General features: G+C 54.8%; 11 protein-coding genes across 11 annotated transcripts; 6 read left to right on the plus strand and 5 right to left on the minus strand.

Moving 5' to 3' along the window:
• Positions 1-4: 4 nt before the first annotated feature.
• Positions 5-640, minus strand: MVES1_003977 (uncharacterized protein; the record flags this gene model as incomplete). Its single annotated transcript, XM_056208787.1, has 1 exon — positions 5-640. One exon carries the CDS (start codon positions 638-640, stop codon positions 5-7), a length of 636 nt encoding a protein of 211 aa, XP_056064762.1.
• A 504-nt stretch (positions 641-1,144) lies between these two features.
• Positions 1,145-1,707, plus strand: MVES1_003978 (uncharacterized protein; the record flags this gene model as incomplete). Its single annotated transcript, XM_056208788.1, has 2 exons — positions 1,145-1,159; positions 1,213-1,707. 2 exons carry the CDS (start codon positions 1,145-1,147, stop codon positions 1,705-1,707), a joined length of 510 nt encoding a protein of 169 aa, XP_056064763.1.
• Positions 1,708-1,752: 45 nt separating this feature from the next.
• Positions 1,753-2,661, plus strand: MVES1_003979 (uncharacterized protein; the record flags this gene model as incomplete). The annotated part of the gene is made up of 1 exon (XM_056208789.1): positions 1,753-2,661. One exon carries the CDS (start codon positions 1,753-1,755, stop codon positions 2,659-2,661), a length of 909 nt encoding a protein of 302 aa, XP_056064764.1.
• Positions 2,662-2,734: 73 nt separating this feature from the next.
• HUB1 (ubiquitin-like modifier hub1) lies at positions 2,735-3,068 on the plus strand (the record flags this gene model as incomplete). Its single annotated transcript, XM_056208790.1, has 5 exons — positions 2,735-2,780; positions 2,809-2,891; positions 2,918-2,972; positions 3,002-3,015; positions 3,045-3,068. The coding sequence occupies 5 exons, from the start codon at positions 2,735-2,737 to the stop codon at positions 3,066-3,068; spliced, it is 222 nt and encodes a 73-aa protein (XP_056064765.1).
• A 132-nt stretch (positions 3,069-3,200) lies between these two features.
• On the minus strand, positions 3,201-4,644 carry MVES1_003981 (uncharacterized protein; the record flags this gene model as incomplete). Its single annotated transcript, XM_056208791.1, has 2 exons — positions 3,201-4,441; positions 4,470-4,644. 2 exons carry the CDS (start codon positions 4,642-4,644, stop codon positions 3,201-3,203), a joined length of 1,416 nt encoding a protein of 471 aa, XP_056064766.1.
• Positions 4,645-4,752: 108 nt separating this feature from the next.
• On the minus strand, positions 4,753-6,348 carry MVES1_003982 (uncharacterized protein; the record flags this gene model as incomplete). Its single annotated transcript, XM_056208792.1, has 1 exon — positions 4,753-6,348. One exon carries the CDS (start codon positions 6,346-6,348, stop codon positions 4,753-4,755), a length of 1,596 nt encoding a protein of 531 aa, XP_056064767.1.
• A 110-nt stretch (positions 6,349-6,458) lies between these two features.
• MVES1_003983 (histidinol-phosphatase) lies at positions 6,459-7,616 on the plus strand (the record flags this gene model as incomplete). The annotated part of the gene is made up of 1 exon (XM_056208793.1): positions 6,459-7,616. One exon carries the CDS (start codon positions 6,459-6,461, stop codon positions 7,614-7,616), a length of 1,158 nt encoding a protein of 385 aa, XP_056064768.1.
• Positions 7,617-7,819: 203 nt separating this feature from the next.
• SDH2 (succinate dehydrogenase) lies at positions 7,820-8,730 on the plus strand (the record flags this gene model as incomplete). The annotated part of the gene is made up of 2 exons (XM_056208794.1): positions 7,820-7,981; positions 8,017-8,730. The coding sequence occupies 2 exons, from the start codon at positions 7,820-7,822 to the stop codon at positions 8,728-8,730; spliced, it is 876 nt and encodes a 291-aa protein (XP_056064769.1).
• A 55-nt stretch (positions 8,731-8,785) lies between these two features.
• MVES1_003985 (uncharacterized protein) lies at positions 8,786-9,565 on the minus strand (the record flags this gene model as incomplete). Its single annotated transcript, XM_056208795.1, is given in 3 exon segments — positions 8,786-9,349; positions 9,364-9,396; positions 9,425-9,565. The coding sequence occupies 3 exon segments, from the start codon at positions 9,563-9,565 to the stop codon at positions 8,786-8,788; spliced, it is 738 nt and encodes a 245-aa protein (XP_056064770.1).
• An 807-nt stretch (positions 9,566-10,372) lies between these two features.
• MVES1_003986 (uncharacterized protein) lies at positions 10,373-11,416 on the plus strand (the record flags this gene model as incomplete). Its single annotated transcript, XM_056208796.1, has 1 exon — positions 10,373-11,416. The coding sequence occupies one exon, from the start codon at positions 10,373-10,375 to the stop codon at positions 11,414-11,416; it is 1,044 nt and encodes a 347-aa protein (XP_056064771.1).
• Positions 11,417-11,454: 38 nt separating this feature from the next.
• On the minus strand, positions 11,455-12,612 carry MVES1_003987 (uncharacterized protein; the record flags this gene model as incomplete). The annotated part of the gene is made up of 1 exon (XM_056208797.1): positions 11,455-12,612. The coding sequence occupies one exon, from the start codon at positions 12,610-12,612 to the stop codon at positions 11,455-11,457; it is 1,158 nt and encodes a 385-aa protein (XP_056064772.1).
• Positions 12,613-13,952: the final 1,340 nt, after the last annotated feature.

Here is a 13,952-nt window from a genome sequence, read left to right on the forward strand (position 1 = left end):
AATTCTATAGGATATGCAGTGTATTGGGGAGCCACTTGGGCCTGGGGTATATTTGCGCCAAAACGCGCCCTTTGACAAGCGCGATGGGTACCGGGCCATATTGCCGACTGTCGGTACTGTTGGCAAGGTTGTCCCCCGCGAGCCATACATGCCCTGGCGGGATGGTTACCATCTTGGCACTGTGTATCCGTGCCAACGGCGCTTGAAGCAGTTCGGGGATGGCAGACGCGGCAAAAGCCAAATCATCGTCATCGGTATGTCCTTGCCTGGGGTCTACAAGAACCGTATCTCCGGGCATTCCAAGGATGCGCTTGCATACGGTGCGCGATGGATCGGTCGGCGACAGAGCGACTACAATATCGCCCATTCTTAGGCCCGTACCCGCGCTGCTGTCCATTTTTCGGGGCAGGAGTTTGGTTGAAAACCGCTCCTTGAGATCTGAGCTTGCGAGCGGCGTCAATGCAAGCAGACGGAGGAATGGGGAGCGCATATGCAGGACCAAGTCGCCTTGCGGGGATAGTGTCGGCAGCATCGACGCGCCTTTGCAAACGCGTACCTCGAACATGTACTGGTTCACCAAATGGACCAGACACATGACCTGCACCGAAAAGATGCCGATGCGGCCGGCATGCACGGCCATCGCCCAGCGCGATGGTCGCTGCATGCTTTTCTGACGCGGTTGCAACGCGATGTGCTGTACTGTCCTGTATAGGAAGTATGCGCGGTTGCACTTTTTCGGCGGCGCTTCCTCTCTGCCCACTGTGCCGTGCATGTCTTCCAGAAAGCGGCGGCTTCCCGCGCGCGATAGTGCGATCGCCGGCGCTTGTGCTGGATTCGTTTCGAGTGTTGTGACATGCCCGCTTGACGTTTTGAAAACGCGGCTCCAGGTTCAAACGGGGCGCCATGGCGCGGCGAGTGTTCAGGGAATATTCAAGATCATGCGTGGGATATGGCAGGACGACGGTATACGCGGCTTTTACCGCGGTTTAGGACCGACTATGATCGGCTATCTCCCGACTTGGGCGATCTACTTTTGTGTATATGATGTGGCGAAGCGGCACATGAGCGAGACGTTCTTGGGCGGCAGGGAGAATTTCTGCACGCACATCGGGAGCGCCATGATTGCAGGTGCCGCAAGTTCAACATGCACGAGCCCATTGTGGGTAGTAAAAACAAGGATTATGGTGCGTGGTGGCCCTGTACTTACCGCAGCTGCAAACCAAGTCGACACCGCAAGACGTTCGCTACTGGAATACGCTTGATGCGTTTGTCAAAATATACCAACGCGAGGGCTTGGGTGCATTTTACCGTGGGCTTTTCGCGAGTCTTCTTGGCATTACCCACGTCGCTGTGCAATTTCCGCTGTATGAATGGTTTAAAGAGCTTGCGCACAAGTACGAGCAACGCGATACGCTCGGCCCGGGCACCATCTTGATCTGCAGCGGTGGTTCAAAAATGGTTGCGTCGATCGCCACATACCCCCACGAGGTAATCCGCACGCGGCTCCAGATGATCTCCAACTCGACTCATCGCCAGTATACAAGTTTCCTCCAAACGGTGCGATATATTTATAAACATGAGGGGATTCGCGGGTTTTACAGAGGCATGGGCGTAAATCTCGTGCGGACTGTCCCAAACTCGGGTCTCACGATCCTTACATACGAGGTGATCTTACATTACTTCGCTACGCACGCATCTTCTACGTAAATTTTTGTAGCATTATTCTTCACGTGCGTTTTTAACGCGTGCTGCATGGCCACCTACGCCGACTTTTTTAATGCGCGCTACACCGGTGAGCGGAGTGCGGGGCCTGTGCGAGTGACCATTGCACGAGGCGATGCAGATGCTTTGGAGATCGGCGAGACATGGACGACTGAGGAGCTGATGGATGCGGACGCGGACGAGGAGCGGACCGGCGAAGAGGCATCTTCCACGCCATTTCTCCCGTTTGCGCAGACGAATAGTGTGCTATGGGTACTGGATACTAATGTGCTACTGGGACTGCTCGATGCATTGCAGCACGTATTTCAGCGCGCGCTGGCTGCGGTTCAATCAGGCGTACTCGAAGCTCCTCCATTATATCTCATCGTCCCGCTGATTGTACTAGAAGAGCTCGACAACCTGAAGCATACAGAGCGCTTGCTGGACCACAATGACGCGGTGCAGCAGCGGCCTGTGGCTACGGTTGGCGCTGCTGCACGGCGCGCAAGTCGGTGGCTACTTGAATCTGTCCAACACCAAAAACACACGCGCGGCCTGTATTCGCCGGCACAATGGGTCTTGCATGTACAGACGCAGGCGTTCACACACCACCAAAATATATCCTTGACCAACGACCAGCGGATCGTGGCATTGAGCGTTTCAATGCGGGCGACCCATTCACAAGTCATGCTCGTTTCAAACGATACAAATGCACGCACGTTTGCCGAGATCGAGGGTGTTCTGACTATGGACCTGCATGCACTGCTATGTGCACTTAAAAGCCTCAAGGGCAAAAGCGCCGAAGAGCGTCTTTGGTGGGTCTGCGCATCGCCGGAATTCCACTATCTTTTCAGTGATCCGCATGCTGTACGTCACCTCACAGAGACAAATTGGGCATCTATGTATCGCAAGGCTGCAATGCTTGCGCAGGAGAATACGGACATCGATATGGACGCGTGATAGACGTAGATACCTTGTATACCCTTGCTACAGCACCCAGGCGTTTTATTACACACCTCCACCTTTCTCGACCATGCGCATGATTGAAGTCATCGCGAACGACCGACTTGGGCGCAAAGGTGGGTGTGCGTGCAACACTGACAACAGTGCGCGTCAAATGCAGCCCAGACGATACTGTGGGCGACTTAAAGAAGCTCATTGCTGCACAGACGGGAACGGCCCCCGAGAAAGTGCGTTGACGCAGCGCTGACCGCAGATTATCCTGAAAAAGTCGTACAGTACATTCAAGGACCACATTACATTGGCGGACTGTGCGTAGAATACGTGGTACTGACAACAGACGAGATTCACGATGTACGCATTACGCATTCAATTGACATTAGGGCGATTCGCTTGAGCTGCATTAGTCTCGTAGCCATGGGCCGTGAACTTTTAAATAGCACTGTAGATCTGCATTCGTATGCAAAACTCGGTAACTGTACGCTGATACAACACCAAGCGCATCCCTGTAAAAAGTTTGTGTACAACATGAATCATTTCTACATATTCACCGCATTCTCTCCGCCCATTTTTTGCTGCTCCGAGTAGTAGCGCGCATGGTCGGCAGGATGGAGTGTCAGCTCGCTATCAAGCCACGTATCTACACGTGTGTCCTGCTCGTCAAGCTCCTCGGGCGCCGCAGATTTTCCTGGCAGGTTGTGCATACTAATGTACTCTGGATTCTTGGCGCCGTGGTTGACGCTAAACTCCATATGTACATTGCGCTCATTTTTGAGCTGCAGTAAATCCAAAAGCTTGTTTCCCAGCGCATTCACCTCCTCAACCGGCGTCTTTTTGCGGGTCCATAGCGCAATGCGGTCGCCCTTCCCGCGCAAGGAGCAGACCGCACCAGAGACGATATCATTGTCATCAAAGTGCTCGCCAATCAGGCCAAACACAAGCCACATCCAACACCGGTCAAGCAGGGCGCCATGGTAGGTTTGCGAAACAGGCGAAGTATTTTGTGCGCGCAACGTAAGGATCCAGCGTCCACCGTCGGCATTTGCAGCATCTTCCCACATCGGCTTGATCCCACGCTTGAACAAGTGGTAGTTCGAATTCTTTTCCAGCTGACTGGGCCGGTGCAAGGTGGCAAATGTATCAAAAAAGGATTCAAGCGTGGTAAAGTTGCCGATGCATTTCAACGTCGCTTCGAACTGGTCCTTGTTCTTGTCTTTGCCGCCGGAGCCGTGGTGTCGTATAAAGTCATAGTACAAAGTCCACACCTCTTGTAAGGGGTGCTTCTTGCCGCCCTTGGCAGCACGCGCAGCCTCGCGACCACGCTCCGCTTGCGGACCGGAGGAGTCGGGCGCTGGTGTTGGCGGATCCGTCTCCGTATCAGCGGCATTCGCACCGTCCAGTACCTGCTTTTGCGAGTCGGCGGTGGGCTCTTCAGTTGCAAATTGTACAGTCTTGCGTTCTGTGTTCGCTGCAGGCTCGTCAGGTGAGCCGATTTCTTTCATAACGGTTTCAACCGCCTCATTTGACGCCGTGCGTCGCACGCGTGTCTCATCCTCGGCCTCGTACTCTTCTGCATTTCTTTGAGTAGGGCTTGGACTGCGCTTGCTCCATTTGGATGACGTGATATCTACACCACGCTGGTTGAGCCGCGTCCGGATCTCATTTAGGCTCGGCATGCCGCTGCTTTTGGTAAAGGGTATGGACGCGGGCTTTGCATTAGGCGCCTCGGCTGCAGACCCCAAGCGGCCTGCAAGTCCAAGTCTTCGTAGACTTGGCGCTGCTGTTGTCAGTATGCGCGAGATGCGTACGAGTGTCACTATCGGAAGCTAAACTTTGTTTCTCCTCATGCGTGTTGCTTTCGGCGGGCACCGATTCCTTTTTGTACCGTGCTGCAATATGCTGCAGCGATGGCGTGCTGCGTTTTATAGTACTGGGCGAGTCTTTGTTCTTCCCGGCATCCGTATCGGATGTCGAGGGACGCATGCTGCCGTTGTGTAAATCAAGCGGGCTTGAACAGTTGATTGCTGCACCGCTCCTTCCGCATTCGCACACACGTGGTTTCAAGGCTTACATGGCCTCCACATGTGGAGGCTACGGCGCTACAGATGGCGGAGTTGGGGAAAATGCACGCTTGCGGCGCTTCCAGCGGGGAGAGCCGGGCTCGTACTCGGGCGCATCGTAGGGTATCTCGCGCTGCAACTCCATATGGCGGTGTTCTGTCTCTTTGGTAGGAATGGTAACATGCGTCGTGGACAGTGGGGTTTCTAATGCTGCTGATGCCGTGGGAAGTGCATGGTTTTCCAAGGACGCCGCGGCTAGGAGCGTGCTGTCTGCCTCAGGTTCGACACGGCGCGAGCGCGAGCGTTTCCCCAAAAGCACAGATGGGGCACCTGATTCAGCAGCTTCAGCAGCAAGCTCGTCGAGTTCGTCGACTAAGGCGTCACGCATCGCTGGGGGCGGTGATGGCTGTGCTGATACCACGGGCTCGATCACACTGTGTTGCTCTCCAGCGAGCTTCTTGGCCAATTTCTCGCGTTTTCGTTTTCGTTCCTGTTCCTCATCCCATAGCACTGCCTTGTGGCGCGCCGCATCCCCAGTGTTGGCATCGCGTGCCAACAGAATCGCAAGTTGGGTTTTGGTTTGTTCGAGTTCGTCCATGAGCATCTTTTTATGGGTATAGTCCATTTCCTCGCGCATACGCAGGTCGTTGCAAAGTTTTTGTTCCATCTGCTTGTTCTCCTCCTCAAATCTTTTGGATTGCATGACAGCATCGGCGGCCTTTGTGGACGCATCGGCGTACATGTTCTTTATTTCGTCCGCCATCTCCCGATGCCTGACCAAATCATTACGGAGGCTAGCTGTAGTGTACAACAGCTCGTCATGGCTCAGCGCACGGTCCTCTTCGCTCGTGTGTACTTTCTCGGGAACGCGCGCGCTTCGGCGGCCAGGCGCGGCGCCAGGCTCTTGGGTAGAAGCATGGGGCTCGGATGGCACCAGCGGAGCTGCTGGTGGATTTGCCATTGTATCTCGTGCGTCTTCTCGCAACAAAAGATGCGGCTCGAGCAGTGCTGCCTCTGCTGGCTGCACCTCCCCAACGATCTCCGCAATCGGTGTAGTGGTTCCGGGCAACTCACCGCCCGTAGCGACAAAAACTACTGGCTCATGGCTCTGGTCCCGGGAATGCTTCGGAGAGGACGCATCTGTAAGTTGCTCCATCGTTTCGTCATGGTCAGCGCCAGGCTCCATAGTCTGTACATCGTTCTTTCCATGCATACTTCTTGCAAACACGCGCAGTGCCTCTTGTCTTGGTTTGTGCAATCCGAACTCGGTCGTCTCTGATTCCTGGGCATGGCTCGTTGGCTCAGCGGTCTGTTCCACGGATGGCGGTGCAGCCGGTTGATGCAGCTCCTGTACGACACTGGTAGGCGGTGCCACAGCCTGTACATCGATGCTCACGGTCTCTGCTTTGTTATCTTGCTTAGCAAGCATCGCCTCCTTATATGCACGCCGCTGGGCGCGAAAGTCGCGCCAGGTGTCGATCAGATACTGAGGGACACTCGATCTTGGCACCCATTCCGGAGAAGGTATCTCACCTGTCTCCTGTGGCGGCGCTCCATTTTCAATCAGCGGCGCATACGACACTTTGTAGAATCCTTTCTTGGACCCTAATATACGTTGCGGCCGCATCTCAGGAGTGTCGTCGTTCACTTGTGGAGTGCAAATGCGCGCGCGTGGGAACGCAGGTGGAGCTAGCCACGTGGACAAAATGCTCGCTCGCTCGCCGCGTTCATTCGTCCATGCACTCGCATCACTCGCACTCGGGGGAGTTTTGCAAGCATGCCAAGTCGATGCTCGAGGAGGTGGTAGCGTATGCTTACGACATAAATTTTACGCATTTTCATCTTTCTGAGCATACGCCGCGTGAATATGCGGAGCAATTATACCCCGAAGAAGAAGAAGCTGGGCTTACGCCAGCAGGCCTAGCGGCGCAATTTCGCGCGTACCTGGCAAAAGCGCGTGCAATACAGCGCGAATATGCAGTGCGTCCTCGCCCGATGCATGTGCTGGTGGGGTGCGAGACGGAAAATATTTCTTCGCCGGCGAGCATTGATTTCCTTACACGCGTGTTGCAGCCAGCATGGGTTGCTGGTGACGACACGGCCCGCCCAAAGCATCTTCCACCGGCTTATGTTGGAATAGGCGTTGTAGATTACCTTGTCGGCTCTGTGCACCATGCGTGCGGCGTGCCGATCGATTTTGACAAGTCCACGTTTGAGCGCGCGCTTCGCTGCTGCAGCGGGGATGCATCAAAAGCGCAGCCCATTCATGCACCCATGTACTGGAAACTTTTAGATGCATACCTTGATGCACAATATGAAGTGATGGATCGGCTACGGCCCGAGGTCATTGGGCACATGGACCTCTACCGCTTATTTGCACCGCAAGGTCCCTGGCTCCCGAGCGCCGACTCGGATCAAGGCGCGGCCCTGCGTATGAAATTGACTCGCAACATACGGTTCGCAGTGAGCTACGGTGCACTAATTGAAGCCAACTCTGCCGCGTTCCGTAAAGGATGGGACGGCGAAACGTATCCTGGCCGCGAAGTGTTGCGCATGATCCGCGCTGCACACGGCCGAATTGCACTGTCTGACGACTCGCACGGTACAGAGCAGGTTGCGTTGAACTACCAGCGCTTGCGCGGCTACCTCGCTGCCGAAGGGGTAGATGAAATATGGGTGCTCGAGTCGGATCATACCCCACACATTCCCGATCCACACACTGTATGGACTACGTACAAAGAGCAGGAGGATGCACGCAAGCTGCGCTTCGAGACAAACGGCACGTCGAGCGCTCCTCCGACACACTATCCTCGCGGAACGCGCGCTGTCGCGCACGGTCCCTCCTGGCAGCAAGCACCGTTTTGGACTACATTGCCGGCCTCGCGCGCCACATAGCCGAACGTTTGATTTGCAATTTCCTCCACATATTTCACGTGATAAACTTTTGACTACTTTTGATTCGCGCAACTGCACCGGTGCAGGGCAAGCGCAGCCAATGGATGCACGTCCTTTTGAAATAGACGCAGAATTCCGCTTTCCTCCGAGTGACAAGCCCTCTCGTTTAACACACTTTCCACACATACCTTGCCTACTCTACCATGTTGATGGCACCAAGCATGTTTAAGCTTGCAGTGCCCGCGGCGATGCCCCGGGCGTCGGTACGCATTGTGGCTCCTTTTTCGACCTCTGCCGTGGCACGCATGGCGACACCTGCGACAGAACGTCCGCAAAAAATGAAGGCGTTCAAAATTTACCGCTGGGTACGCTGCATTATGTATTACCGCTAACCTCGCAGGATCCTGACTATCCGACAAAAAAGCCTCATATGCAAACATACAATATCGATTTGAACAGGACGGGCCCCATGGTGCTCGATGCTCTGCTCAAGATTAAAAATGAGGTTGACCCTACCCTTTCGTTCCGCCGCTCTTGCCGCGAGGGCATTTGCGGTAGCTGTGCGATGAACATTGACGGCGTCAACACTCTTGCTTGTCTATGCCGTATTGATCGCGATAAGACGGCCTCTAATATTTACCCCTTGCCCCACATGCACATTGTCAAGGACCTTATCCCTGACTTGACGCAGTTCTACAAGCAGTACCGCAGCATTGAGCCATATCTCCAGCCGGAGGGTCCCCCTCCGGGTGGCCGCGAGTATTTGCAATCTCCCGAGGAGCGACGCCGCCTTGATGGTCTTTACGAGTGCATTCTTTGCGCCTGTTGCTCTACGTCGTGCCCCTCGTACTGGTGGAACCAAGATGCATACCTCGGCCCTGCCGTGTTGATGCAGGCATTCCGCTGGATGTCTGATTCTCGTGATGCGCACGGAGATAAGCGCCGTGAAAAGCTGGAAAACACTTTTTCTTTGTACCGGTGCCACACGATTTTCAATTGCACCAGGACGTGTCCCAAGGGCTTGAATCCCGCTAAGGCTATCGCGCAGATTAAGAAGGATATGGCATTTGGCGCGCCTGCGAACGCCGCTGACCGTCCTCTGCAGGCTCCATAGATGCGCTACACTTGTATGCTACCGAATACATACGATGAAATCGATACCTTGTGCTTCATCCCCTATCCGGCACGATACCTCGGTACCTTGAAAACCGCGGCTGGCCACCAGGGCTGATCCCACCGTACTGAAAGCTGATGACGCTGCCAATTTCTGGCGGGTGCTTGCGCAGTGCGTCGGTAAGTCCAGATCCGACGCGGAAGCGGCGTGGCGGATCGGATAGGGTATCGCAGACGAGCGAGCCTACGAGACCTGTGATCCGGTTCTGCCCCTTTTCATAGGCAACGACGCGTGCTTCCGCATCGAGTGTCGGCTTCAATTTATATAGACACTTGCTCCGTTTGTACTCATACACGGACTTCGGCCTGCGCAGCATTACCCTGGGTGTGAGAATAAGGCGCACGTACCCTTCGCCGTCCAAAGCAAGGATCCGTTGGAGTATAGTATCGAGATGAGCCTGGCATGTACATGCCTCGTATCCCACCATATATACGCCAGGCGCATGCACGGACTGCGTGTCATTGCTATGGACAATGGGGAAGCGTTCAGCAAGGAGCGCCCAGCGGTCTTCCACGCTGGCATTGGGCATGCTTGGCGTATCAAAGATCTGTGTGAGAAACTTTGGCAACCTACCATGTACTTTACATGCTCCCACTCGTCGTGCCGCTATTTGTTAGCAATGCTGCACACGCACGCTCGAGCGGCATATCCCAGAGGTATAGTCGAACAAGTTGCGGCCGACCCACAATTCGCCGTCCAAAGAAAGGTCCGGCGGAAGCACTTTGGTCAGTTGCGAAGAAACGTACGCTTGGTAAACCAGGAAGGTGCATGCCATTCCCTTCCGTAGCGTGACCACAGCCGGGCCCCATCCCACACTGCTCGCACCCCGTCCAGCTATGTGTCAGCTTCGCAGTGATACGTGCCTTTTCGCTGATCCACCAACCTGTGGGATCCATTCTTCTTTTGAGTCTCTGCACCGCATCATCTGCAGAAATCGGCCATGTACTCGCTAGCATGACATGCACCTTTATGTCTTTCCGTCCGATGACCATCGCTTCTCCGTCCTGCGTCGATACACAAATAGCATCAGCATGTGCGGCCCGCGCGATAAGCGGTGCGTGATTGACTCTTGTTCTTTCGGTATGTGCATAAGGCATAGATTGCTTGCGTCTCGCCTCGCTGCTCTCTGGCGACACATTCTCGTGCAGAATTTGGCGCGCGCGGTGCACGGACCCATACCAATTTCTGGTCGGTGAGCTTGGTAAGTTTGTCTGGATGAGCGGTTCTGCACAGCGTACCATGGATGGGATGCGCGCTTCTTCATACGCCTCTCCAAGCACTTCGCACAAGTGGGAGCAAGTGCGCTGCTTGACATTGCGTTCCTTACTGAAGCGCCACATGGGACAGGAACATGCATAGTGCGTCGAGTATCGGCGCACAATAGCGCCACTTTCAGTAGCATGTTTCTCGCCAATCTTTATGCAGACGGCTGGATGTATTGTATAATCTTCACCAGCATCGCCCCCCCGAAGCGCCCCCGTCTCTGCGTCCATAGTCGCATGGTTTGGCATATGGAGAAGCCACACGCGGCGCCTCCACATAAGCGCTCGTCGTCTTTACGTGGAGGGTTACTGTGATCGTTATGCTACGAATTTTGCGGCATCGCTCCGCGCTTGGCCTCGGTGCGGCGCGGAGTGTGAATCTGGGATACTATGGCATGCGCTCAAAACATACCGATGCCACACTTGCGCACGTCACTTGGCTTGATCCCCTGGCACGGCATCTACTTGTGATGCCAGAGACGTTGGGCCTTGTCGGGACATGCCCTTATCCGTACACGACGTTCATTGTCGGCATGACTCTAATTTTACGTCTTGTTGTATCGGTACCGACTGTAGCGTGGCAGAGACGCCGGAATGACAAATTTACGCAGATTATGCTGCCGGAATGGGCCGTATGGAAGCGCCAAATACCCGCCGCTGCACTGTCTCGCCATGCGCGTCAACAAGACATAAGCAAGGAGAAACGTGTGCAGTTGCACCGCGAGATACATTGCGCTCTCACCGAAAAATGGAAACATCTGATCAAATTGCACGACTGCTCGCCACTGCGCACGACACTGACATCACTGGCCGTGCATATTCCGCTCTTTATTCTTGTCTCCATGCTCTTACAAAAAGGTGCAATTATGGGAGACTCGGTGCTTGCGCATGAGATCGTGCCTTGGTGGTCCCCAGATGCCACTGTGGCTGCGCAGGCATCCGCATCGCAGCAAATTCTCCAGGAAAAAGGCCTGGATCCGGAACTAGTACGACGGCTTACGCAGATAGGCGGGCCTACACTCGCGGATACGGACCCTACACGTATTATGCCTGTCGCTGTTGGGGCACTGAATATGGCCAATGTGGAAATTGGAAACTGGACAAGGCAGCGGCGCCGCGCAAAAGAGCACGCGCTGGGACTCGGCAGTGCACCCAAGTCCAACGAAGGGAGCGCTGAGCCGGGACCCGAGCCCGAGCCTGAGCCTTTGCGTTCGCGGGTGCTATCCACCGTGCTGCGTGCAGGTGCAGTCATTTCAATCCCGATAGCGACACAAGTACCAGCGGTGCTTTTGGTGTATTGGGCAACGTCTGCATGTGCTACATTTGCACAAAACATGTACTTTGCGCGCAAAGAGGCGGAATAGGCGTGTGGCGTCGATGCATTGTATATATTCTACGATTATTAGGCGCGCAGCTTCTTCTCCAATTTCCTGCGTTCCTCTAGATTCCGCTTATGCACCGTGCTTAGACGCGCTTCGATCCGCTCGCGCATAATGTCGAGTAGATAGGTTTGCTGCTGCACAGCCCACTCCATGACAGTAATCTTGCTGGGATCTGCCACAGGTGGTGGCGGCCTGTCTGTGCTTAGCAAATGAGGGAATGGGAGAGGAAGAAAGTCGGCAACGGATGGAAGCTGCGCAGTCTTTGGTGTCGGCTCGCTCTTCTCGCTGTGGATAATGCTCTCCACCTCAAGGTCGTCTTCCTCTGCGCTCGACTCAGTAGTCGCCTCAGTAGACATTTGTTTTTCCTCGACCGCAAGAGAGCTGCGAGGGTGAGATACGCGCGCAAAGGAGCGGCGCTGTGCAAGCGAAGCGCGCTTCGGTGATACGGTTTGTGCTTCAGAGGTTTGCGGTTCTTTGGTGGGCAGTGTCTCCTCAACTAATGATGTGTGCGTGGCGTCTTCCTCAATAAACGTCTCTGTAACATCAATGGATAAGTCCGCCTCGACGTCCGCGTCTATCCTAGAGCCATCTACGCTCTCCCATGGGTTTGTCGCTGATGCACGCCGGTCTTGCGGTTTAGTTTGCGCATCGCGCGCCGCTCGCGTGAGCTCATCGTCTGGTGACAACGCGGTGAACGTGGCTTTCTGTGCACTGCCTGTTCGAGTCCCGCGCTTCGGTTGTGTGCGTTTCGGCTCCACGTACTCCTCGTCTTCTTCTTCCGTCGCCACGCTCGCCGACCGTTTCCTCGATTGCGCAGTTTCCATGCACATCCCTTCTGCAAGGATACATAAAAAAAATGGACACTCTGGCCGCCTGCGCCTGTGCTCATGCACAGGGTCGTCGGTTCGCTCCCAGCCGCCAAGCTCGACCCCACAGTATATACAAGTACAGTCATCGTCATCCTCCGATGAGGGGGTATAATGAAATCCAGCTTCCGAAAGCTTGTTACTCGTCGGGCGCCAACCGCCACGGCGCCCCGCATAAGGCCAGCGTTCATCAAACGTAGCTTTACGCGCCGAGGTCATCACTGCGCCCGTAGGAAGCAGCTCGATATCCTCGTAGACCCAAAACGTCGCGTCTTTCTTCCCATCCGGCGCATCTGCGAGATCTGCCGGCATAGTGCGTTGGACTCCAGCATTTTTGCTTTCAAGGATATGCGAGATGGGGTCCTCATGTTTCCATCGGGCTGGCCCGGCGCTTGCCTTACCACGACCGCGCATTGTGTCGTTGTGGAGCACAACGCTCGCCCAAACAGCGGATCGCGTGGTATCACGTGAGGGTATCTGAAAAGACTACGGCTGTTCGCCTACGGGTGCAATGCGCGTAGCCTGCTTTTCTGCCGAGGACGGTGCGTCCCGCTTGCCACTCGAAAACGGCCAAAACCACGAGGGTCTGTTTTGCTGTTGCAATGCCAATTTTTCCTTGCGTTTTCGTTCGAAAGCGCCGCGGTAGCGCTCGTATCCCTCGCGGAAATGCGGCGTGACGCGGTTGGAAAAAACGAGTTCTCCGCGGCTACTACCGCTCTGTGGTATAGAGGATGCAGTATTATGTCGGAAGAAGGCCGCTCGGGGCGATTTTGAGCGCATCGTACGTGCGGGTCCCTTGTCAAAAAATGGCGGAGGGGCGCGAGGCGCAATCCGCTGCCAGAAAGGAATCCATGCAAGCCATGCAGAAAATCGCGAGTTTGTATCTCTGTTAAGGAGCATGTTAAAGTTACGCAGTGATCGATTCGCTTGCGGGACAAACCTGCTGTGAGAGAAGTGGCGCAACGCACTTATTTGCTGCCGTAATGCGGCCTGCATAGATGCCGCTCGCAAAGAATAGCATCACCATTGTGCAACATACAGATACAAGGCCGAGCCTTGCATAGTATATAATTACGTTCTGGAGTGAGCAGTGTGTACACATACATCCTGTGGCTGGTAGCAGAGAGAGTATACGGCCCATAAGATGCAAGTGCAGAGCAAGTATAAAAATGCTTTCATTAGCACGCAAACGCAACGTACCCTGGTATTTTTGCTTACGCGCACCCAGGCGTGCTGCATTTTGTTTCAGTCGCTCCTCGAAAATGAGCAAATCGCGAAACACTGCCGCATTTGCCGCAGGTGGAAATTCATCTACAGTGCGTGGTGACCCGGGTACCCCAGAAGAGCTGCCGACAAAACTCGCCATCGGCACACTGCGCTTAAGCAATACACCGCTGGTGCATGCAACTGGCAACAACCCGCTGGGGCCGTGTCGAGGCCGTGCACAATGCTGACTAATTTTTTAAACTTGCGGCGCGGCTTTCAAGCAGGCTGAAGAGCACAGACAGGGGCGTTTCGAGGGCGGTTTTGCTCGGAAAAAATCGTGAACATGCTGTCATTACGTGCGGTAAGCTATAAGTAACATATGCATCAGCGCGCTTGTCATTCGTTCTTTCCGCGGCGGCGATTGCACAAGTTCCGAGTGGCGCAAT

This window comes from Malassezia vespertilionis, chromosome 9 (assembly GCF_029542925.1).
Source record: "Malassezia vespertilionis chromosome 9, complete sequence".
NCBI lineage: Eukaryota > Fungi > Basidiomycota > Malasseziomycetes > Malasseziales > Malasseziaceae > Malassezia > Malassezia vespertilionis.